At 40.7% G+C, this 26,073-nt stretch overlaps 1 protein-coding gene across 1 annotated transcript in view; it reads left to right on the forward strand.

Annotated features, from left to right (window-relative positions):
• The window catches only part of MYO3B (myosin IIIB), a 2,630,788-nt gene that overhangs the window by 255,389 nt on the left and 2,349,326 nt on the right, over window positions 1-26,073 (forward strand). Inside the window, exon 5 of the mRNA XM_044075508.1 lies at window positions 3,388-3,492. Within this exon, the coding sequence (XP_043931443.1) occupies window positions 3,388-3,492 (105 nt within the window). The remainder of the gene's footprint in view (window positions 1-3,387; window positions 3,493-26,073) is intronic.

Consider the following 26,073-nt stretch of genomic DNA (forward strand, 5'->3'; position numbering starts at 1 on the left):
TTGTGTTTGGAGGATAAGGATTAGTTTGTGTTAAGGTGTTGAGATACCCTGGTGAATGTCATGACCATGTTTCCATCAGATGCTGTTTATGATATCTGTTAAAGATTAAGAGGATATGGGTTTGTTTTAAGGTGAGTGGAGTGGAGTTCCAGATCTTGGTTACATAGGAAAAGTAGAGAAAATCACCTGCAGACATATTAGATTTTATGATGAGTATTAGGTGTTTGTCTTTGGAGCAGAGGGTTCTGTTTGTACAGCAATGATGAATTATGTTGCTGTTGCTGGGGCATTTCACTGATTTGTGAATTAGACTGTATGTAGTGACTGGTTAGGGTATGTTGCAGTTCAGTCTACTGAAGTTGTTTTACAGATAAGTGGTGGTGCGTCCAGTATGGAGAATTGGCAGCAAATCTTACTATTTTATTGTGTTGGCATCACTCCTGAACCTGGTATCTGTATGCCAGGCATCTAGTTTGTACAAGAGACCTTCTTAATCTCTCAGCAAATACTCCCTGACCTGCATGTGCAGCAGGTATAAAGAGGTTTTACATTCCTTCATGCACCATTCTGGAATCCTGCCAGAGTCAGATCCTGTTGAGGCCATGTCCACTCACCAGCTTCAGTACAGGAGTGAAAACAATAGCCAGGGCACAATGTCAAACATTCATCAACAAGCAGTACAGTACATGATGCTCTTCTGTGGTGGTGTGATCACATGGTCAGTAGCACAAGGAAGGATGACATTAACATTGTCAGACTCCTCATGCATGCACACCTTTCATGACCTCCATATAAGGTGTACATGCCTACCTTATCTGACCTCTATGTCAATACATTGCCATGATGAACATCAGGAGACAGTGATGACCACTGTCATTGTTTTTATAAGTGGCAGTAGTGCAGCCATACTTAACATGTCCAGACCCCATACTTGTCATACAGCCTTTATATGAGCAGGATCAGGCCCCCTAGTGCAGAATAGGGAGTTAATGTATTGCATTATAGGCATGGATTCAGAGATGATCATGCTGCAACCTTATTGGCAAAATAATTGCTACAAGGCATGTTTCAGCATGAAAAAAACAGACACCATTGTGTGGGAGACCATACTACACTGAGCAACACAGAGATTTCGAAGGAAATAGATATTGGAGTGCACTGTCTTATAGGACAGTGACAGCAGACAGGGTAAATGGTAATGGAGCCCATCACTGCAGTCATTGCTCAAGGGTGAGTGGCCCCCAGAGACACTGTCACACAGTGGCACAGTGGGTGTGTGCTGATGATACATGGACCAAGACAGGGGTCTGACAGGATCAAGAGGCTCAAACTGACAGGGCACAGGGAACAAGCAGGACAGGTCACAGTTCTGTAGGAGGGTTGTGCATCCAGCCAGGGTGAACAGGTAGGACAGATTGCCATCCTGTTGGAACTGGGCATCCAGCTAGGGCACAAAGAATAGACAAACTCAAATACAGTCTCTCATGTCAGTGTCTTTACAGTGTTGCATAGGCAAACAGACAGGAGGACAAGCTACTGGGGAAATTTTGTTTACAGTGACTGTGGGACATCCTGAACTGCAGGTAGACTGCCAGTTCATACAGAGACCTGAAGCAGACACATGCTGAGAGCAGTGGCATCCTATTTGTCAGCTATTACTGTTATGTTGCAGTTGCGGGACGCTGGCCTTCATTGTCATGGTAGAGAATGGTTTCATTCTGCAAGAATACACAAGCAATTTACACATATGGCACACACTATTCCTGGCATGGTTAGACATTTGGAATCCACCTTCATCCCTGGCAGTGGATGCACACCTGGATGTGGCAGGTGCTCATCCATCTCCATTGTTGACTTCAACCCCGGTCATTGGCACACCCCTTCGGGCATCCCCCTCAGGGTCCCACAGTTCAAAACCAAGCCCTTCCTCTGCAGCTGTAATATAAGTAACTCATACCCATGCCCAGCCACAGTATAGTAAATTCCATCCATCTTCCAGAACCACACAGCTAGGGATATGGCAGCTTTCTTGCATGAACAACCAATGTGCTATGCCAGCCTCTAGACTAGCTGTCTCCAGACTTGACATTGTAGGACCACATGGTACACCAAGTGAACATTTCAGCCATAGATGTGCCTTACCCTCTTTCTGACACCTCATAAACCCCTATCCATGTACATACTTGCTACAAGCAGCCCCCCTTCAGCCTTCCACCTATGCTAGCATTGTTTTCCTGTGCCACTGTGCCCCACCTGCACAAATGGTATTGGCTGTCCCATTAAATTCAATGGGATAGGTAGCCCATGTTTCCCTTGATCCCATATGAGAAGGGCACATGCCCTCTAGCTCCTGTATGATGTCACTGTCCACATGGCAGAAGTCAACTTTGTTCGTATTATAGATGTGATGGTATATCAGCCACTGACTGACTCGTCTTCATTGCAGACAACATGTAACATCATGGATACTCTCCAAAATTACTACAAACACATACTGACCAGTTAAAAGATACAACTCTTAGCATCTTAGTGTGAGTAATGCACTTCATCACTGAGAAATAATGTGCGCAAATAAGCTGATCACAGTGGATTAATGTGCAAAGTTTATACATTTTTAAATCATACCACAATATTTGCTTTGTAACTTGCATATAGGATCACTGCCATTATCTTGTTAATACTTATTTGTATGTGATTATGTGCAATGCATACCATATAATTTTTCTCCATTAGCGTGGTCATGCTACGTGGGTCTCTAAACCCCCTCCTTCCTGCACATCACTGTTCAACATGTTATTTGGCCTGATGCATTACACTGTTCCTGAATTCCCTTCATAGTTTGATTATAATTGTATAGAAACACAGCTCACAAAAACAATATATAATACTTTAGCAAATTTCCATTTAAAGAGGGCTTTAATCGCATCCTTTTTTTTAGAATCTAGGTTTTGCATTTGCATACCATAACAAAACGTACTGCTATACAAATTTTTAGCAAGACTCATGTTAACCTTTATAAATCATAATTGACATGAAGGATATTGCAAGTCAGTTTTCATAGAAAATTCAGTCCTTACAGTACACTAAATGCAGTTGCTTGTATAGGTCTGTATATATCACACACACACACACACACACACACACACACACATATATATATATATATATATATATATATATATATATATATATATATATATATATATGGGACTTGTAAAACTGTACACTGATATTAGTTTATACCTTTTCAAGCTATCATGACATGTAATGAAACCTTAAAAAAGTCAAGGTGAAGTAGCTATAATGATAGTTATTTGCTATCTGTGCTGTATTTAGAAAGAAGGGGAAAAGTTCCCAACATATTTACAACTATCTTTTTCTGCTTAGTTCTCAAAGCTTTATCACGGTATGAAACGCCTGTCCAATCCTCCACACATCTTTGCTACTGCTGATGCTGCCTATCAAGGAATGGTGACCTTCAGTAAAGATCAGGTATGTGTTAAGAAATCTTATCTGAATGCTGAATGTGTGTATTATTGATTCTCCGTGGAAGCAGTCATGATTTTAACTTCTATAACATTATGTAGTGTAGCTCTGAGCTAATATGTTATACTCAAAACCTTTTGTACAGACCATCTGTTGCAGTACAAATTGCTCGTTAGGTTGTTAACATTTATAGGTTCATAGGTAGGTACTAGGCTATCTGCTCGAAGGCATTTATAAGCCTAGCCGGAATTGTGTTGGCTTTCACCACCCCCTTAGATTAGTTCCCTGTGCTTCTGTCCAGCAGAGCCATTGAAGTGATCACTGGGGTAAACTTTCTATTTCCCATCCACTCGACAAGGTTTCTCTTGAAGAATGTTAGCAAGGAGCTCTGCCTAATGTAGACTGGAATCTTGTTCCAGAGCATGGCGAAGTCTCTGGGACAGGAATTTATCCCTCCAGCATGTCCTATTTATTGTTGTGGTGAGGTTTAGATCCCTAGAACGTGTGGCTCGAGGGGATATGGTTTTCTTTAGGTGGAGCATGGCCATCAATTCTGGGTTGGATATGGCCTTGTATGTCAGGCATAGATCACCTCTGAGTAGGCGGTATGCAACCGAGTACAGCTTGAGTTTCTTCAGTCGAGCTGCATAGGGCATCCGTTTGAGGCCAGTGATCCTCTTGGTGAGGTACTTCTGTGGTCTTTCCAGCTGTTGCAGGTGTCTTGTAAAGTACATCCCAAATGGGGCGTTGTACTCTATAAAGGGTCTGATGAGTGATGCGTACAGGGGCACAATGACCTCTTTTGATCTGGATGCAATCCCTTTTGTGATTAGGTGGGCCACATAGAAGGCTTTTCTAACCACTTTGGCAATGTGATTATCAAAGGAGAGATTACTATCTACTTGGGTCCCCAGATCCCTTATTACGTCTTCAGTATTTAGGGGGCTACCACCTATGTGGTAGTTTGTGGGTACTTTGTTTTTTCCAAAGGGGATGACTATGCACTTTTTGGCATTTAGCTTGAAGCCATGGTTTTGACACCAGGTATCTGTCTCAGTGAGACCCTTTTGGAGGATGTCTGTGTCAACCGGAGAGTCAACTAGAGCCCTTAGTTTGCAGTTGTCTGTGAACTTGGTCAGCCATAGACCTCCTGTGCTTGCCTGTACCTCTGAGAAGTATATGCCGAACAGGAGAGGTCCTAGGACTGAGCCCTGGGGAACACCACTTGTAACCGGTTTAGAGTCAGATCTGGCTCCAGCAACTCTTACCATGTGGTTTCTGTCCGTGAGCCAGTTGGCAACCCATCTCATGACGTAGGGGTTTATGTTCAGGCTGGTGAACTTGTCTATAATACCAGAATGGGAAATGGTGTCAAAGGCCTTTGCGAGGTCTAGGTAGGCTGTGTGGACCACCTTTCCCTCATCTATAGCCTTGGTAACTGTCTCAAAGAAGTCCACCAGGTTTAGGAGGCATGATCTGCCCTTAACAAAGCCAAACTGTGTAGGGTCCAGTGTTTGGAGGTTCCCAATGTCTTTGTTAATGAGATCCATGATGATGCGCTCCATAGCCTTGCAGACCAAGCTAGTTAGGCTTATAGGGTGACAGTTCCCGGGGTCTGTTGTGACTCCACCTTTGTGGAGCGGAATAACCATTGCTGTGCGCCACTCTATGGGCATGTAGCCTGTGGAGAGGCTGTGTTTGAACAGTGTGTTTAGGTGAAGGGTTAGTTCATCTTTGAGCTCATGTAGGATGCAGCCTGGGACACCGTCCAGTCCCATTGATGCTGTGTTTTTAGCTTTGGAGAGGGCTGTTTTAACCTGAATGTCTGTGATTTCAGGAGCACTACATTCTTCTGGTATGGTTATGGGCCCTTTTGGGGGTGAGAGAGGGGTGAAGTTTGCACTGAACCTGTCTGCCAGGATGTTGGCGATATCGGTCAGTTCAGTGTATTTTGTGCCATTCTGCACTAACTCTGAGCAGATCTGAGAATTGCCACTTAGATTCTTGACATAACTAAAGAATGCCTTGTGGGATATCTTTGGAGTCCTTGGCAGTTTTTCTTTCGAAGCTAACCTTGAATGATTTCAAGAGGGATTGTAGTTTCTTGCTGATACTGAGCAGGGATGTCTTACCTTCTTGGGATTTTACTCTTTTCTGTACTAGTTTCCGCCTTCTATTGTATAGCTTGTTTATGGCAGGGGTCCACCAGACTGGTTTCCTTTTCTCAGAGGAGTGAGTCTTGGTTTTGCTTGGGATAGCATGATCCATGAATTCTTGTAGGTGCCCGTAGAGTGCATTAGTAAAGGATTTTGCAGCTTGGGCAGCGTTATCCTTTAGCATGGGGGCTTTGAAACTTTCCACCTCAGTCTTAAGTAAAGTAAAGTTTGCTTTTGAAAAGTTTTTCATGGTGGTTTCTTTGACCGGGGGTGGGAGCGGAATGTGGATATCAAGAGTGATTAGTTTATGGTCAGATCTAACCAGCAAAGGGTTGACCTCCAGTGTGGAACACCGGTCACCCATGTTGGTGATCACCAGGTCCAGTATGTTATTACCTCTGGTGGAGGTGTTGACCGGTTGATCCAGGGTGTTTAAGTTTATAAATTCTAGGAAATGTTGGGCAAGGGAGTTAGTACTTGAGTAGTTCTTCCAGTTAATGTTTGGGTAATTGAAATCACCCAATATCAGGGTGTTTGGTAGGACCTTTATGTTTCCCAGTGTTTCCAGAAATGCAGAATGGGGGTCCTGGGACATGGTGGGTGATCTGTAGCAACTAGCAAGGTACAATTTGAATTGCAGTTTTGCCCATTGTTAGTTGCACGTGGATGATCTCTGAAGCATTGTGCTGTGCCACTAACCTGGAGGTGTGGGTATCCTTGATGAATATGGATACGCCCCCGCCTTTTGTATTTCTGTCTGGGTTTTGTGGTCGAAATGTGTGATATGAGTTGTAGCCTGGTAGTGCTGGGGTGCTATCTGGATCCTTAAACCAGGTTTCTGTTACTGCACATATATCGATTTTCTCCATACTGAGGAGTGCCTCGAGTGCATGCATTTTGAGGTTTAGACTTCTGGCATTGAGCAGCATTACCCTCAGTTTTTTGTTACTTGTGCTATTTATGGAGGTGAGTTTGTCTTTTGAGCCTTGTCTAAATGAGTAGAAGTTCCTGAATCATGTAAAGTTAGTTTCTCAGGAGGAGAAAAGAAATTCTGAAGTCACTACTGTGTTCATATATGCGTGTCCACTAGTGTGCACACACACACACGCACACACACACACACACACACACACACACACACACACACACACACACACACACACACACACACACACACACACATACACACACACACACACACACACACACACACACACACACACACACACACACACACAGTGCCTCTGTGTAAAGCACACCCCAGTTGCAAATCAAACCAGCAAACTTAGTGTTAATGTGTTGTGATAACCACTACACTAAAGGGCTGCATTGATCTGCATGTGTGATATGTGTGATTTTATGTATATATGTCCTAACAATGGGGCCCTAAATAAAGGTGTGACAAAAACACCTAATCCACACTTGTAATTCTTCCATGCAATTGCTCCGTAGTTGTAGTAGTTACCATTAAACCAAAATTAAGCTTGTCCTTACTGATTGTTTTTCTTGACACTTGTCATTTGTGACTGGGTACTGCCAACTCTGTTCATCCTTGCTACGCTCAGGCTCACTCCCCTACCTTACCCCCAAATTCCACCCACCCCCACTACTTCTAGACTTATACCACTCAACCCCCCCCAATCAAACCAAACATTCACTGCCCCTCCCCCATAAGACCTTCCAGCTTTACACTACAATCTACAACAAAAAAACACTTTCTTTTACTCTTAGCTACATCTACCTCCTTGTTACTGCCCCAAATCAGAAAAAAAAATGTCAAAGTCCTACTTCAGCCACTATAAGCAAACACCATGCCCCCCTAAACACTAACACTATTAACCTACTTATCTTTAGCTTTTCATTTCCTATTCAACAAACAAGCTACCAAACATCCAATATCAATTGCCATATCTCTTCCATAACATCAGCCACAGCAATTCATCACAACATCAAAAGTTTCTCTAACATATTAACTAGTCTTTTTCAAAGTTGTACTTTACCCTCTCCAAAAATAAAACTTTGACAGTATAATTCCCGAGTCACTAAGCCTCATTACTGTATAATTAAACTCCCTTTTATACTCAAACTGTCCACCTGTAGTTCATTAATCTTCCTGTCTGGTGATGTTCATCCAAATCCAGACCCAAACTCTACCCCTTACCTTCCCCCAACCCTACAAACTCATTGCAAAAATCTGAAATTTATTACCCTCAATTTTCAAAGCATTTTCAACAAAATCTCGGACTTTCGTGCTTGGGTTGCATTACATATACCTGATTTCTTAGCTGCCACAGAAACCTGGCTTAAACCTAACATACTCCTCCCAGGATATAATTTAATCAGACTAGACAGATTACATAAAAAACAGGTGGAACTGCCTTATTTTACAATAGTATTTTCTCTCTTACTAATTACTCTGGCCATATCCTTAAATTTGATAATTCTGAACTATTCTAAAAATAAATGACTCAAAGAACCTGTGTATAGTAATCATTCACATTCTCCCAGGTCAAAACATTGCAACAGTTGAAAACATCCTGTCTTGGATTTCTACAAATATGTTTTATGGAACTATCATTCTTGGTGATGTCAATATAAATTAGCTAGCTCTTACATCTACCTCCCCCACTGCCTCCATAACGTACTACAACTTCTCTCAACTAGTAGCAACCCCTACAAGGTACGACAAAAACAGCACGCAAGAATCAACCGTAGACTAGATTCTAGTATTTGATCCAAGTAAGTACACACAATCAGGTACCCTTCCTAACACTCTTAGTGATCACCTGCCATCTATAACATTAGAATATCAAAACACACTCCTAGTACACATGTATACAAGACTACCCATAACCTAACAAATTTCAATGCTGTCTCCAACACAGCATGGCTTCAGACCACATCACAGCACATCAGTCACTCTCTTATCCTTCATGCGTACCATAAATTATGCTAGAGACTCTGATCAACTTGTCTCTGCACTGTTTACAGACCTCTCTAAGGCATCAGTGCTTCAATAGTGTACCTAGCTGATGGTCTGGGTCAGGAAATATTAGTAACAGAGGCATGGGTTCCAGTCTGGTCAGATGCATATCACATTTCTTAATGGGTGGGAGGGTGACATAATGGTTAAGGTGCTTACCTTAGAAATACAAGGTGCAGGGTTTAAGCTATTACATGAACTTTCCTCTATTGGTCCCACATCATCTTCCCTTGCATGGTTCAAAAGCTATCTCACAGACAGACAACAGTCAGTTAAGTGGCATGCCTCTCTTTCTACCAAACATCACAGAGGTTTCCCATCTATCCTTGGGCCCCTTCTATTCAACATCTTTATAAAAAATCTTCATTTATCCACTAAGAAATCCAAATTAATCCAGTATGCTGATGGCTCAACTATTATTTGCTCATCAAATAACCTAACTGACCTACAGTTCATGACCAAGACACTTTTTCATCTACTGAACTTTGGTTAAACCACTACAAATTGCTAATTAACCCCAGTAAAACAAAACTTATACTTTTTCTCCCAAAAGGGCAAATAATAAATAAACCACATTTCAAAAGTCATTCCTTAAATAATACTCTAATTGTGAAGCATTCCCTTACACTAAGCTGCTAGGCATAATCATAGAGGAAAACTTAAAATTTGATCTCCCTGTCCAAAGTAACATCAAAAAACCCACCGGAAATTAGGTATGCTCTACAGACATTCTCCTTTTCTTAACCGATCCACCAGAGTCACTCTTGCTAACAAATACCTATTACCTTCCTACTATATGGTGTAAATATCGTTACCTATCTCCAGATCTCCCTCTTATTTATACTTGAAGCTTACTACAATAAAATTGCAAAACTTGCCACATTTTCTCCCAGTTCTACTCACCACTGCACCTATCTCTGATCATTAACATGGCTAGAGCTACTACAACGTCTCTCCTTCATGCAACTCTTAACAGTACATAACATTATATATAAAGCCACTGCCTACCCTCCTCTAACCTCCATTATTTGTAGCTACCTTCCCCCTAAATCTCTAAGATCCAAAGACAACTTCTGTCAGTTCATAAGCCCAGTAAACATGCTGGAAAATTCCGATCACATCACCAAAAACTGGAATGATCTTCCAGCAAATATTAGAAATAATTCTGTGTTTCTCTCATTTAAATATTTGATTTGATTTATTTATTGGCACTGAAAGAATTCATAAGTAGAGCATGGATCTCTTCCGGCTCTAAGCCCACGAAGTTCTATATCTCTTTGCCTTGTCTACCTTTTACAACAACCTTTGAGGCACTGACTACCTCCTGAACAATCTCTGCCCCTCACTATGCTTTCACTGCATTCTTTCCCTCCTACTTCTGTTTTTATTTATACGTAACATGTTGACTGCACCTCTGTTAGCCCACGCATCTCTCCTCTCTTTCCACATCTGCTACTCTAGTCACACACACTGTTTCCCTTCTTCACCCTCTTGTCTGCTCCTGTGCTTCCCCTAGTGCTATCTGTCCTCCTTTTTTTCCTATTCAGGTAGTTAATCAGGATTGTAATGGAGTTCCTACTTTTGTTGCCTTTGTAAATGCCTGGTATGTCCATTGCAATTTTTGACATGTATATTTTAGTTGTATAAGAATTCTTTTGTAAAGTATTATTAATTACCATGTACCTTGGAGCTTTTCTTCCTGGGCCTCTGCTAAAAATGGAATCCTAGGTCCCCAGTCAGACTTTCTCGGAAAACAGATGTCAAATAAACATCTGGTGCTTTAATTTTTAAAATGTCTACACTTCTGATACGTTATAAAAAATTATCTACACTTGATAAATCATCAAACCTACTAAAATTCCCCTAAACCTATCATATGTATATTACTCACTGAAACATATGATAAAAGTTTTATACTACACACACACACACACACACACACACACACACACACACACACACACACACACACACACACACACACACACACTGACACATCAAAAATACCATTGCCCATCCAAAACAAAACCTTAAATTCAAGTCTATCTTTACTTTACTTTAAAACTGCTGAAAAAAATAAACACAGGTCACATTTCACATTCATTACAAAGCAAAACAAACCATGAATATGAGGCTTGCCCCCGCCAATAAGCATTTTCATGAATTCATTTTATAGCTATCATACTAAGTATAAATATTGACAATATTTTAGTTAGTTACATTTAGACTTCCCTGATGGTTTTACATATAGATAATTACAGGTCTTGTCTTTGATGAGGTAGCATATTCACATATCACTTTCATTAATTCTTGGAGATATTTTTCTAAAAATGGAACTGTATCCCAAATTCATTAGGCAGGTTGATAATGTTAAACTTTTCAAGACGTATGTACATACCTTGTAAATAAAACAAATGCAAATGTTTCAGAAACAGTGGAAGATCATATTCATATTCTGTTCAAACTATTTTAACTGCATGTATCTAATATATTTTCATTACATTGCACTAACGTTGTATCTCTGCCAGCATTACCTCTAGCTCTCTTTCCCATTCTCTTCTTGAACTCCTGTTCCCACTTTCCCATAACAGTCCTACCCTAACTACCACTCATTTACTCCAATACCAGTAAAAAAGACAATTAGAGGTACTGAATATATCAATATTATGTATATACCCTGTCCCCCCATAAACCTGATTAAATTCATTCACCGTTCTCGCCTTACTTTCACTTTCCTGAGCAGATAATACTTTGTTATCATATTGTTTGTACCCATTGTTTTGTTTTTGCAAGATAATTCCCTTTTCCAAGCTTTGGTTGAGACTCCTAACTCATCCACCTTATTTGAGTACTATCATCTTCTGTTATACTCCAACCTTTCCTATTCCTTTCCTTCCCAAAAAACAAAATTCCAACATCTTAGGGACCAACTTAACAAATATTCTCTCCCATTGTAAAATATTATCATCCCAACACCCATAAATGACTTTGCACTGCCAAAACTTACGAATGTTTCCAGCTGCTATATCCCTACATCTCCAACATTTCACTTCACCTCTACTAACTCCATTGAAAATCTGCATTGGCATTCTGAACCATTGATGAAGCTAGCACAGCCTTGTTTTTCCCATTTGGCAGCCCCCCTCAAATACCTCTAACTAAAAGGGCTCTCCTACTTGAAGAATGCTACCCTGCAGAAACTGTGCCTACAAACAATTAATCTGAAGTCAGACATCTACAAATTGCCAAGGCAGCCCCCCTCAAATACCTCTAGCTAAAAGGGCTCTCCTACCTGAAGAACGCTACGCTGCAGAAACTGTGCCTACAAACAATCTGAAGTCAGATCTCTACAAATTGCCAAGGCAGCCCCCCTCAAATACTTCTAACTAAAAGGGCTCTCCTACCTGAAGAACGCTACCCTGCAGAAACTGTGCCTACAAACAATTAATCTGAAGTCAGACCTCTACAAATTGCCAAGGTTAATACCTTAAAACTGTAATCCTTTTTAGTTGTACACTGCTGACCTTGGTCTCAAGCACCTACAGTCTGTCTTCCATAATAATTTGGCTAACCCTTTGTTCTGATTAAAATTAGTTTACCTCCTAGCACTCTACAACAGTATTTTCTAACCTTGAAATTAACCCTGAATATTACACTACCACTACTGTTTCCCGCCCTAAAAACTTATATTCAAAAACTTAAATTCTAAACCTAGCAAATACCCTAAAAGTAGTTAAAACACAGTTTAAAATGCAGCAATTAAACTTCTTCTTCTTTCGGCTGCTCCTGTTAGGGGTCGCCATAGCAGATCAACTGTTTCCATTTCTTCCTGTCCTCTGCATCTTGCTCTGTCACACCAACCACCTACATGTCCTCTCTCACCACATCCATAAACCTTATCTTAGGCCTTCCTCTTTTCCTGTTACCTGGCAGCTTCATCCTTAGCATCTTTTTCCCAATATACTCTGCATCCCTCCTCAGCACATGTCCAAACCAACATAATCTTGCCTCTCTGGCTTTGTCTCCAAACCTTCCAACCTGGGCTGACCCTCTAATATATTTATTCCTAATCCTGTCCATCCTCGTCACACCCAGTGCAAATCTTAGCATCTTCAACTCTGCCACGTCAAGCTCTGACTCTTGCCTTTTTGTCAATGCCACTGCCTCCAACCCATATAACATAGCTGGTCTCACTACCCTCTTGTAGACCTTCCATTTCACTCTTACTGGTACTCGTCTGTCACAAATCACTCCTGACACACTTCTCCACCCATTCCACCCTGACTGTACTCTTTTCTTCACCTCTCTTCCACACCCACCATTACTCTGAACTGTTGATCCCAAGTACTTAAACTCATCCACCTTCGCCAGCTCTACTCCCTGCATCCTCACCATTCCTCTATCCTCCCTCTCATTCACACACATATATTCTGTCTTAGTCCTGCTGACCTTCATTCCTCTTCTCTCTAGAGCATATCTCCACCTCTCCAGGGTCTCCTCCACCTGTTCCCTACTCTCACTACAGATCACAATGTCATCTGCAAACATCATAGTCCATGGGGACTCCTGTCTGATCTCGTCTGTCAACCTGTCCATCACCATTGCAAATAAGAAAGGGCTCAGAGCTGATCCTTGATGTAATCCCACCTCCACCTTAAATGCATCTGTCACTCCCACCACAGACCTCACTGCTGTCACACTACCCTCACATATCCTGTACCAATCTTACATACTTCTCTGACACTCCCAACTTCCTCATACAATACCACAACTCCTCTCTAGGCACCCTGTCATATGCTTTCTCTAAGTCCACAAAGACACAATGCAACTCCTTCTGACCTTCTCTGTACTTCTCCATCAACACTCTCAGAGCAAACATCGCATCTGTAGTGCTCTTTCCTGGCATGAAACCATACTGCTGATCACTAATCATCACCTCCCTTCTTAACCTAGCTTCCACTACTCTTTCCCATAACTTCATGCTGTGACTGATCAGTTTAATCCCTCTGTAGTTACTACAGCTGTGCACATCACCCTTATTCTTAAAAATTGGTACCAAAACATGTTTTCTCCATTCCTCAGGCATCCTCTCACTTTCCAAGATTTCATTAAACAATCTAGTTAAAAACTCCACTGCTATTTCACCTAAACACCTCCATGCTTCCACAGGTATGTCATCTGGACCAACAGCCTTTCTGTTCTTCATCCTCTTCATAGCTATCCTTACTTCCTCCTTGCTAATCCACTGCACTTCATGATTCACTATCCACACAGCATCCAACCTTCTCTCCCTCTCATTCTCTTCATTCATCAACCCCTCAAAGTACTCTTTCCATCTGCTTAACACACTCTCCTTGCTTGTGAGTACATTTCCCTCATTATCCTTTATAACCCTTACCTGCTGCACATCTTTACTAGCTCGGTCCCTCTGTCTAGCCAATCAGTACAGGTCCTTTTCTCCCTCCTTAGTGTCCAACCTTTTATACAACTCTTCATACGCCTTAATGCAGCAATTAAACTAAGACTTTAAATACTTACCTATGGCTCCAGGAAGCATTAGAAAACACTTGGTCAGTGTTAGCCCTGCTCCCCTTGCCCACGCTATGCTCGGGCTCGCTCCACACCCCACCCGTGCCCCCAATTCCCACCCAACCCCAGTACCACAAAATTTATAGTTACATAGCCACACCCCCCTGCTATTAGAACCTATCAGCATTCACCTGACCTAATATCTACAGCCCCACTCTATTACCTCTATATTTAACCATCCTATCTTCTGGTGTTTTACCATCCTACAGGTCCATTAACTGGCACACACTATCTCTCATAATGTCATACCCCTCTTTACTATCAAGTTTGCTGGCCCCTTATCTGCTTACCTTGTATGAAAACCAGTTTCTCACTGGATATCAGTACCCAAAAGGCCATACTATCACCCCAGCTATATGCCCTTCCACCTTTCACCAATCTTGTAATACAGTGCCCTGCCCTGCACCTTGCTCCCACTATCAACTTGCCAATTTCAGAAACATTAGTTCTAGATTGAAACACTATTACAAACTCATAAATAGACTATTGAAACTCATCACCAGGTTTAAACCTAACTTAACACTTGGTGGTGACATCCACCCGCAACCCTGACCCGTCCACCTCAGTCAAACCCACCCACCCTAACTGCTATCCAAATGACAAACCTATAATTGATAGGCCAACCAACTCTCTCCTGGCCTGTCACCTTAACATCAGAAGTATTAACAACAAGGTACATGAACTCCATGCATTCCTAGCTGTCCCCTCCCCTGAGATTCTCTGTTTATCTGAAACCTGGTTAAAACCCAGCATAACAGGTAATGAAGTGCTAAAACCTGGGTATAACATATACAGGCTGGATCGTGCTTCCAGGAAAGGGGGTGGGGTAGCTGTTCTATATAAATCTGCATTGAACATCACCATTGAAGCTATAGAACCACCTCAAATTAATAACACAGAGATTCTTGCCACCAAACTACAAATTAATAAAATTAAATGTATTTATACCATCTCTATGTACATTCCCTCAGGTAATAACGTAGTTACACTTGAAGATACCCTTTACTGGCTAACATGTCTCTACCCCCAAGAAACCATACTACTTGGAGACCTTAAAATAGACTGGAATATCTGTTCCTCAGACTCCCCAACCACCCATGTTAACCTACATGCATTCTCACAAATCATCACAACCCCTACCAGGATAGGAAAACCGAACCAAAAAAAAGCATACTTGATTGGGTACTTATAAACAGCCATCCCCAATTGTACACCTCTGGGACCCTCCCTGATGGCCTAAGCGATCATCTGCTCACCTATATTATTAAGCACAAAGCCATCACCCCCACAACCTTTACTTAGAATGGTAAGAAACAAAAAATGCTTTAACCCCACCAAATTCCAACAAGAGCTTAACTCATCTAAATGGTCAATTCTAAAACACCTCTCCTTAGATGAATCTGTTGCATACTTTAATAACAAATTCCTAGCAATCCTTGATTCTTATGCATGCGTTTACTCAACAAGAACTAAGGCAAGAACTGCACCATGGCTATCCAAAGGGCCTAAACTAAATATCACCCTTAGAAACAAGACATAGGCATTATTGCGAACTACTAAAGACCCCCAAGATCACATTAAATATAGGAAAATAAGGAACAACACTAAAAAAAAAATTTTACAAGACAAAAAAAAGCTATTACTATAAACGACAGGTTATAAATTAAAACAAGCCTCAGAAGCTCTGGGCAGGTTTAAATAAACTATTACATCCTGGACAAACTTCCACCCCAGTCCTTTCAGCCACTATTATTAAACCTTCTGAGGAAGTCTCCAACAGTTTTAACCATTTCTTTACTGAGACTGTTCAAGCCCTAGTGAGCCAATTACCCTCCAGCCCCCCTTGCTATGAAAGTAACAGCCCCAGAAACCAACCTACATTTAAATTCCAACCAGTTGCCACCTCACTCATCCATACCTTGATTAAAAAACTAAAACCAACTACACTCTCTGCCGACCAACTTCCTGCTGAGGATCTACAAATAGCAGCCGATGCCATTGTCTACCCTGTCTCAATACTAATCAATCAAACAATAGCAGAGGCCAAAATCCCTTCTATTTGGAAAATATCCTATGTAATCCCACTTCACAAAGGAGGTAGCTCTACTGACTTATCCAATTATACGCCAATAGCAATACTATCCCCACTTGCAAAAATTATGGAAAAATGTATCCATAGACAACTGATGCATCACCTAACTCAGAATAACCTAATGGCAGATTCCCAGCATGGCTTCCAACCTCATCACAGCACTACTTCAGCCCTTCTAGCCTTCTCCAGTGCCATAAACCATAATCGCAATAACAATAACATATCCTCTGCCCTCTTCTTGGATCTCTCCAAGGCATTTGATATGGTGGATCATCAATTACTAATCCGCACCCTGAAAACTTTCTGCCTAGATACTACAGTCATTCAGTGGTTCCAATCATATCTGAATGATAGACAGAAGGCTGTCTTTTGGCAAAAAAAACTTTCTAAAACTCCTACCCAACCCACTAGATGTACCCCAGGGATCCATACTAGGGCCTCTTCTATTCTCCATCTTCATTAACGGCCTCTGTTCTGCTATCCCTGAAGTCAGCTGTGTTCAATACACTGATGACTCCACCCTGATTTGCTCGGCCACATCTCCAAATGAACTGTGGTCAGCTACACAAACCACCTTTAACACAATTGAAAACTGGCTTTCTGGTCGTCGTCTAATCCTAAATCCCAAAAACAAACAAACTGTTGCTTTTCTCACCAACGCACAGGTCTACTAAATTCACTTTTACCATTAAATCCAACAATGGCACAATAATCTCCCCAGACTCCTCTACAAACCTGTTAGGTGTTATCATTGATACTAATCTTAAATTCGACTTACATGTTAATCAATCCATTAAGACCATCAATAAAAAACTAGGCTCACTTTACAGCATAAAAACCTTTTTAACCCCTCCTGTTAGATATGCCATAGCTCGCTCTCACCTACTTTCAACTCTTCTGTATGCATCCCCGATACTCTCTAATCTAAACAAATCTGTCCTTAACAAACTCTATCTGCTATAACCATATTGCCAGATTTGACACTAGCTTGTCTTATAGAACTCATCATTGTACTCACCTAAACCAGCTTGGGTGGCTAGAATTACCCAGCTTGATCCAGTATAACCTCATGATTACTGCCCATAAAATCCTTTACAATCCAGATAACACTCATGCTCTTAAAAATATTATCACCCCCTATTACAATCCTCGACCTCTTCAATCCTCTAATAAATTACTAGTCCAGACTATCAAAACTAATAACTCCACCGGTGACTCTTTCTTCGCAAACTTTCTCCCCATCCAAAATTACTTTGTACAACTCCCTGAGTCAATTCAAGACTAGACTCAAACAACGTATGACACTAAACTGGCTATGTCAATGCAGCAAACCTGACTAACTCTCCTTGACAATGAGACAAAAACAGCTGTTTTTTAGCTTACCTGTAGCACTCACTATCCTGACCTTTACTTTGTTTAACTTTAAATGTGTTTAGGTATATAACCACTGTATATATTGCATTTGTAACTTACTGTATGAGGTAATAACAGTATTTCTAGCTGACGTGTGTTACTTAATGTTGACCTACTCTCAGGATTTTCTTTAACCATGCAACATTTTATAATTTGCCTATGAATGTAACCTCTGTAAATATTGTATCTTAAACTTAACTGCTTGCCTAGCTATGTTAACTATTGTAATTACTGTATTTTTTTAATCTAAATTGCTGACCTTGGAGTTTTTCTCCCCGGGCCTCCGCTGAAAATAGACATGAATCCAGTTGGACTATCCCGGTCAACAAATGTAAAATAAATTAAATAAATAAAATCTCACATGATGATTCCAGATCATTGGTAATACTTTCTATCTGGCTGCCATTTTAAGGGAAAATGACCATTTATACTGCAATGTAGTACTGCCCTCTTTTTCCTCCCATGTCATTCTCAACCTTTCCATCTTCTTACCATGTTTGTGATGTACTAAAATACTATACAGCTTACTATGTTAACTTCTTCTTCACCACTCCTCCAGTTAGTTCCTAACATATCCTTAGATATTCCAACACCTGATGTTTTTTGACCTGTGCCTAAAATGTTGATCCAATATATAACTGTGTTCATTAGCTGTTCAAATTGTAATTAAGCCATACCTCGATCCAGCATTTAACTGTGTTCTTTAGCTGTTCAGATTGTAATTGAGCCCTACTGGGCATATTGTATATTTGTTTAAAGTCCTCCCATCTAAAGATTATGGGACAACTCCTTTCAATATGCTGTAAAATGGAACCAATGCACACAATATCTGTATTCTTCAATTCTTTCCAAAAAGTAGCTGATCTGAAATTCTTATGTTATGGTCATTCCATAACCCTACATAAATTAAACCAATAACATTGTCATAATTACCTTTTTTAAACTGTGAGCTTTTCAAGCACCTTGTTTACTTGAAGGTCTCCTAGCTCCTCATTGCCCTTGGCTCACTGAAGGACTGCATCTCCAGATTGTATAACTGCCCACAGCAGATGCAAGTGCATTATATCAATTCTCATTTTAATCATGCTTGTATTTTGATTATAATACCTATCCAACCATTTCACCCAGTCTTTTTCTTGTGCTTTATTACTTGTCACATGTCTTATAATGGATTTCTTATTACAGTTGATGTATGTTTTCATCCCATCCCAACAAATATGTATGCTGATATTGCATAATCTAACTTCTCCTTATGTGACCACTTATGCCAACCTACTTGTAGTGGATATACTTTTCTCACTTAATATTTCCTTTGAAAAACATTGGTGCAACTACTGATACAAATTTGTTTTCAGATTCCCTCCTTATGTTATTGCATTGTCACCCTATTTACAACGGGTGCATTTTATCCTCAGCTGATGTTTATTCTTATGTCTACCACTGCAACTGTTGATATTAGTTGTTGTATATTTTACCTTTCAATCTATGTTGAATCTGTGATTACTATACTTCAGATATTGTTTGTACTCACAAATTGTCTGCCATCATCTCTTTGTAAGTTTTTCTTTCATAAAATATGTTTATGGATGTTTTCTCATCAGTCCTTTCTTGAAAAGTTTTCTTGCATGCCCCAGTCAGACCATCCTGATCACCAAATGCAAACAGACAAACTTACTACTAAATGTTTTATTTTAAATTATACTTAGTATGTTTTTGCATAATTTACATAATGTGCAAACTTTTTAACTTTGTCTGCGCTGCAGTATTTACTTTTAAGCCTTACCTTGTAAATACTTGTTGTTTATGTGCTTGTACCTGTTTTTATGTTTGTGATTGTGGCTGAAAAGAGTCATTGGACCAGTCCACTTACTTTGTTAACAAATAACTATATGCATGAAACAAATAAAATATCATGGTGTAATAAAACCTTATCTCCTTTTTGGATGAATGTAATTTTATAGACGTACATCCTACATGAATCATCAGCAACTTTATTACCATCTTATGCATGCTATCAACTACTATTTTAAAATCTTATCTCTGCCCAATAAACCTACAAAAAGTGTACCCACTGTACTTACTAATCTCCCAAAAGAAATACTCCAAATCAAATGCTTAGAACTCCATTATTATTGAAACAAACACAAAAAGAAAGATGATAGTGATGATAACGACAATATAATTAAGCACAGCAGAAATAAAATGAACTGCAACCAGCTAGTCAGAATATAGCATTTCGAGCAAAACCGACCCTTGACTTCATAAGCTTAAACTATTAAAAACATACAACTAAACTATAAAGCTAGAATAACATAACTGAACCCTTGGTAAATTGATAAAATGCCAGCAACTTCCCTGGCACTGTAAAAATAAATAAATAAATACATTCACCCCAGAACTAATATAGAAAAACACAAAAGTAAATAATCATTCATTCAAAAAATAAAGAAGCTACACAAAAACCCATTTAATAAACACCAATTCCCATTTCCATCTGAAATGAATGGGAAGCAACAATTAAAAAAATAGTAAAAAGCAGTGAAATGGATAAATGGACCATGTAAGTGTTTAATTCATAACCCAGCCACTGGGATGCACAAGCCAGTGCATTTCTTTGTGCCAGTCCCAAGCCCGGATAAATGGGGAGGGTTCCATCAGGAAGGGCACCCTGCGTAAAATTTTGCCAAATCATACATGCAGAAAACAGTACAGATATACATACCAGATCGGTCGAGGCCCAGGTTAACAATGACTGCCACCAGCACTTTTGGCCAACAGGGTGCTGACAGAAATTGGGCTACTGTTGGCCGAAGGAAGAGAAGAGGGGGGAAGGCATGCCCAAAGGCAGGTAAAGGCTAGGACTGTGGTAGTGAGGGTCAGAACTTTGAATGTTGGCAGTATGACTGGTATAGGGAGAGAGCTGGCTGATATGATGGACAGAAGGAAGGATGGTATATTGTGTGTGCAAGAGACCAGATGGAAGGGGAGCAAGGCTAGGTGTATCGGAGGTGGGTTCAAATTGTTTTATCATGGTGTGGATGGAAGGAGAAATGGCTGAAGGAACAGTATGCTAACAGTGTTTTGGAGGTGAAAAGAGTGTCGGATAGAGTGATGTTTATGAAGCTGGAAATTGATGGTATAATGATGAATGTTGTTAATGCATATGCTCCACAAGTTGGGTGTGCGATGGATGAGAAAGAAAAATTTTGGAGTGAGTTGGATGAAGTGGTTTTGACTGTACCCAAGGATGAGACAGTGGTGATTGGAGCATATTTCAGTGGACATGTTGGTGAAGAGAACAGAGGGGATGAGGAAGTGATGGGTAGGTATGGTGTTAAGCAAAGGAATGCAGAAAATCAGGTGGTAGTGGATTTTGTGAAAAGGATGGACATGGCTGCGGTGAATACGCATTTTAACAAGAGGGAGGAGCATAGGGTTGACATACAAGAGTGGAGGAAAAAGCACACAGGTGGATTATATCTTATGTAGAAGGGCCAGTCTGAAAGAGATTGGAGACTGTAAAGTGGTGGCTGGGGAAAGTGTAGTTAGGCAGCATAGGATGGTGGTTTGTAGGATGACACTGGTGATCAAGAAGAGGAGGAGGATTGTGAGGGCAGCACCATGGATTAAATTATGAAAATTGAGAAAGGGTAATTGTGAGGTGGAGTTCAGGGAAGAGTTAAGACAGGCACTGGGTGGCAGTGAAGAGTTACCGAATAGCTGGGTAACTACAGCAGATCTAGTAAGGGAGATGGCTAAAAAGGTGCTTGGTGTGACATCTGGAAAGAGGAAGGAGGACAAGGAGACCTGGTGGTGGAATGAGGAAGTACAGGAGAGTTTACAGAGAAAGAAGTTGGCGAAGAAGAAGTGGGATTGTCAGAGAGATGAAGAAAATTGACAGGAGTATAAGGAGATGAGGTTCATGGCAAAGAGAGAGGTGGCGAAGGCTAAGGTTAAGGTGTATGAAGAGTTGTATGAAAGGCTGGACACTAAGGAGGGAGAAAAGGACCTGCCGATTGGCTAGACAGAGGGACCAAGATAGTAAAGATGTGCAGCAGGTAAGGGTGATAAAGGATAATGAGGGAAACGTACTCACAAGTGAGGAGAGTGTGTTGAGCAGATGGAAACAGTACTTTGAGGGGCTGATGAATGAAGAGAATGAGAGAGAGAGAAGGTTGGATGATGTGGGGATAGTGAATCAGGAAGTGCAATGGATTAGCAAGCAGGAAGTAAGGACAGCTATGAAAAGGATGAAGAATGGAAAGGCTGTAGGTGCAGATGACATACCTGTGGAAGCATGGAGGTGTTTAGGTGAAATGGCAGTGGAGTTTTTGACTAGATTGTTTAATGAAATCTTGGAAAGTGAGAGGATGCCTGAGGAATGGAGAAAAAGTGTTTTGGTACCAATTTTTAAGAATAAGGGTGATGTGCACAGCTGTAGTAACTACAGAGGGATTAAATTGATCAGTCACAGCATTAAGTTATGGGAAAGGGTAGTGGAAGCTAGGTTAAGAAAGGAGGTGATGATTAGTGATCAGCAGTATGGTTTCATGCCAGGAAAGAGCACTACAGATGCAATGTTTGCTCTGAGGGTGTTGATGGAGAAGCACAGAGAAGGTCAGAAGGAGTTGCATTGTGTCTTTGTGGACTTAGAGGAAAGCATATGGCAGGGTGCCTAGAGAGGAGTTGTGGTATTGTATGAAGAAGTCGGGAGTGTCAGAGAAGTATGTAAGAGTGGTAAAGGATATGTATGAGGGTAGTGTGACAGCAGTGAGGTCTGCGGTGGGAGTGACAGATGCGTTTAAGGTGGAGCTGGGATTACATCAAGGATCAGTTCTGAGCTTTTTCTTATTTGGAATGGTGATGGACAGGTTGACAGACGAGATCAGACAGGAGTCCCTGTGGACTATGATGTTTGCAGATCACATTCTGATCTGTAGTGAGTAAGGAACAGGTGGAGGAGACCCTGGAGAGGTGGAGATATGCTCTAGAGAGAAGAGGAATGAAGGTCAGCAGGACTAAGACAGAATATATGTGTGTGAATGAGAGGGAGGATAGGGGAATGGTGAGGATGCAGGGAGTAGAGGTGGTGAAGGTGGATGAGTTTAAATACTTGGGATCAACAGTTCAGAGTAATGGTGAGTGTGGAAGAGAGGTGAAGAAGAGAGTACAGGCAGGATGAAGTGGGTGGAAAAGAGTTTCAGGAGTGATTTGTGACAGACGAGTACCAGTAAGAGTGAAAGGGAAGGTTTACAAGAGGGTAGTGAGACCAGGTATGTTATATGGGTTGGAGACAGTGGCATTGACAAAAAGGCAGGAGTCAGAGCTGGATGTGGCAGAGTTAAAGATGTTAAGATTTGCACTGGGTGTGACGAGGGTGGACAGGATTAGGAATAAGTATATTAGAGGATCAGCCCAGGTTGGAAGGTTTGGAGACAAAGCCAGAGAGGCAAGATTATGTTGGTTTGGAAATGTGCTGAGGAGGGATGCAGAGTATATTGGGAAAAAGATGCTAAGGATGAAGCTGCCAGATAACAGGAAAAGAGGAAGGCCTAAGATAAGGTTTATGGATGTGGTGAGAGAGGACATACAGGTGGTTGGTGTGACAGAGCAAGATGCAGAAGACAGGAAGAAATGGAAACAGATGATCTGCTGTGGCGACCCCTAACGGGAGCAGCCGAAAGAAGAAGTAAGTGTTTAATTCATGTGGTAAGTGAAATACTGGAGTTATGAGATTCTGGAACTCAGTTTTGCAACTAATAATGTAATCACATCACAGAACGTATTCACTAATCTTACAGTACCAAATATTCCTTTTATCAGTTATACTCCTAACCTCAACAAATTATCTATATCTATATCCGGGTTATGGTTAGAACATCGACCGCTCGAAACATCGACACACGGAAACCCAGGTCCAAAACATTGACACGTTATGTCACCGACAGTGTAATTGGTCGACCTGTAAATGTTCAACAGTTTAAACATGGGCACGTTGAGGAGCTGAAGTGTGAGAGGAGAAATAGTGTGTTTGGGAAGTGTTTTATGTGCATACACCGCTATGTGTTAATTTTGTTTTATGCTGATGTTGCCGAGTTACTTGGACCGTTAAATGCAGATTGGCATTTTGCATGTGCTGGTGTTCCACTGTCGATTATTTGGGTGTCGGACATTTGTACGACGATATTTTGATGTTTCAGAGAAGTGATGTGTCGATGTTTTGGACCCAGGTTTCCGTGTGTCGATGTTTCGAGCGGTCAATGTTCTAACGGTAACCCTTATATCCATATAACTCTGAGCCATTTTTGTGGAACAGAAAGATAAAGATCTGAGTTTGACCCAGATGACCCCATGTTTGATTAGCAGTACAGGCTGCTTTCTGGAGCTCTTTTGGCATTAGAAGGAATAATTATGTTTTCCCTACTCACCTTCTCCAGGGTGTTTGGTATAGGTGGCATGCTGTCGAGGCAGGTCTACGTGCCAAGCCTAGGTGGAAAACTGGATTTGTAATAACAACTAGACTGAGCAAGTGGATAGCTTCGGGCTATATCTGTCAAAGAGTTGGAGCATACACATTCCATTGCCAGTGTCCCATTGCTTTCTGTTCTTCAGAAGGATGTCAGCATGTAAGGGTGAGTTAGGGCAAGGTCAATAAAGCAAAAGTATCCTACCTCTGCTTGTAACCGTGGCAGCTCAAAGACTTCACTGAAGGACTTTCATGAGGAAGCACTGTCATCATCATTCGAGGAGTGTTGATAACCCCATCCTCTAGGAGTTAAATGACTGAGGGACCATAACAAGACCACAGGGAAGGGGCTATTCATTTGGGAAGGTAGCCGGGGGGAGTTAAATGCCTGAGGGACCATAACAAAACTACAGGGAAGGGGTATTCATTTTGAGAAGGTAGCTGAGGGAGGTCATGATGCAGTGGATTGTTGGAGTGTATCAGTAACTTATACACCTCTTATATATCCCAGATTTTGCCTTATATCTTTGTCCTGTTCCTTGTTTTTTGATTTTTCTGCTGAATCGCTGGTTACAGTCAGTCAATAATGCCAGTAATTAGAGGTTTCTACTTCTTTTTGTTCAAAAATGCATATGTGAAACTTGTTTTTTTAGTAATTTTTTAAGTGAATTAGAATAATAATTAAAGTTGTTCTTGATTTTGGACTTTTGGCCCACATTATTTGGAGCTTTGCCCAGAATTCTTAAACAAAGAATTTAAGTATGATATGCATTTGTGTGTGTGTGTGTGTGTCACACTTTGAACTAAAAATAAAAATAATAAAACAGCCACCAAGGACTAAACGTAGGTCTTCACTGTTTTAATAAAGCACAAAAGCACAGAAAGAGAAAGCCAGCGGTTTATGCCTGGTGAAAGCGCTTAGTTATTTGGTTCTGTGCTTTTGTGCTTTATTAAAACAGTGAAGACCTACGTTTAGTCCTTGGTGGCTGTTTTATTATTTTTATTTTTAGTTCAGTGTTTCACTTTATCCGTTTGGATTTTGTTTGTTATTTAGTGTGTGTGTGTGTGTGTGTGTGTGTGTGTGTGTGTGTGTGTGTGTGTGTGTGTGTGTGTGTGTGTGTGTGTGTGTGTGTATGTATGGATTCACTTTAGATTATCGAAATCTTGAAATCCATATGGTTGAGACCATATGATCGAGTTTTCGGAAACTTGAAACTCTAAAGTGAATTAAAAAAAAAAAAACATAAAAACGTTTCTGCAGGGGGAATGCCCCCTGCAACTCCCAAACCCCCCTACTTAAATATACCAACTCTGAGATTGCACTACAGCGAGGACATGGGAAACCTCCCATTCTGTGCTTCTATATACAGAGTGGAACGGGAGATTTCCCTTTTCTTTGCTATAGTGCTATCTCGGAGTTGGTATATTTAAGTAAGGGGGGTATGGAGGGTGCAGGGGGGGCTTGCCCCCCTGCAGAAAGGTTTTTATGTTTTGTTTTTTTCATTCACTTTAGAGTTTTGAGTTTCCGACAACTCGATCATATGGTCTCGACCATATGTGTTTGAGTTTTCAGGAATTCGATAATCTAAAGTGAATCCATATATATGAATACACACACATACACACACATACATATATATATATATATAAGTGTGTAGAGGATATGTGTCGGTCTGGTTTATAATACATGGAATATCATGTAATATCTGTTTACAGAAAGTTGTGCAATAACCGATCAAGTTACAAGTTAGCAGCTGAGGTCTGTAATCATACTGTATATTTCATATATTATAGAGGCCATATTTCAACTTATTGAATTTATAAATATTCCATTTTTATTGATTCTGTAAGGTCAGTTACTGTGACTTGAGGCCCAGTACCCATATCC

Source organism: Protopterus annectens, chromosome 6.part1 (genome assembly GCF_019279795.1).
Source record: "Protopterus annectens isolate FY-2018-M chromosome 6.part1, PAN1.0, whole genome shotgun sequence".
Lineage (NCBI taxonomy): Eukaryota > Metazoa > Chordata > Ceratodontiformes > Protopteridae > Protopterus > Protopterus annectens.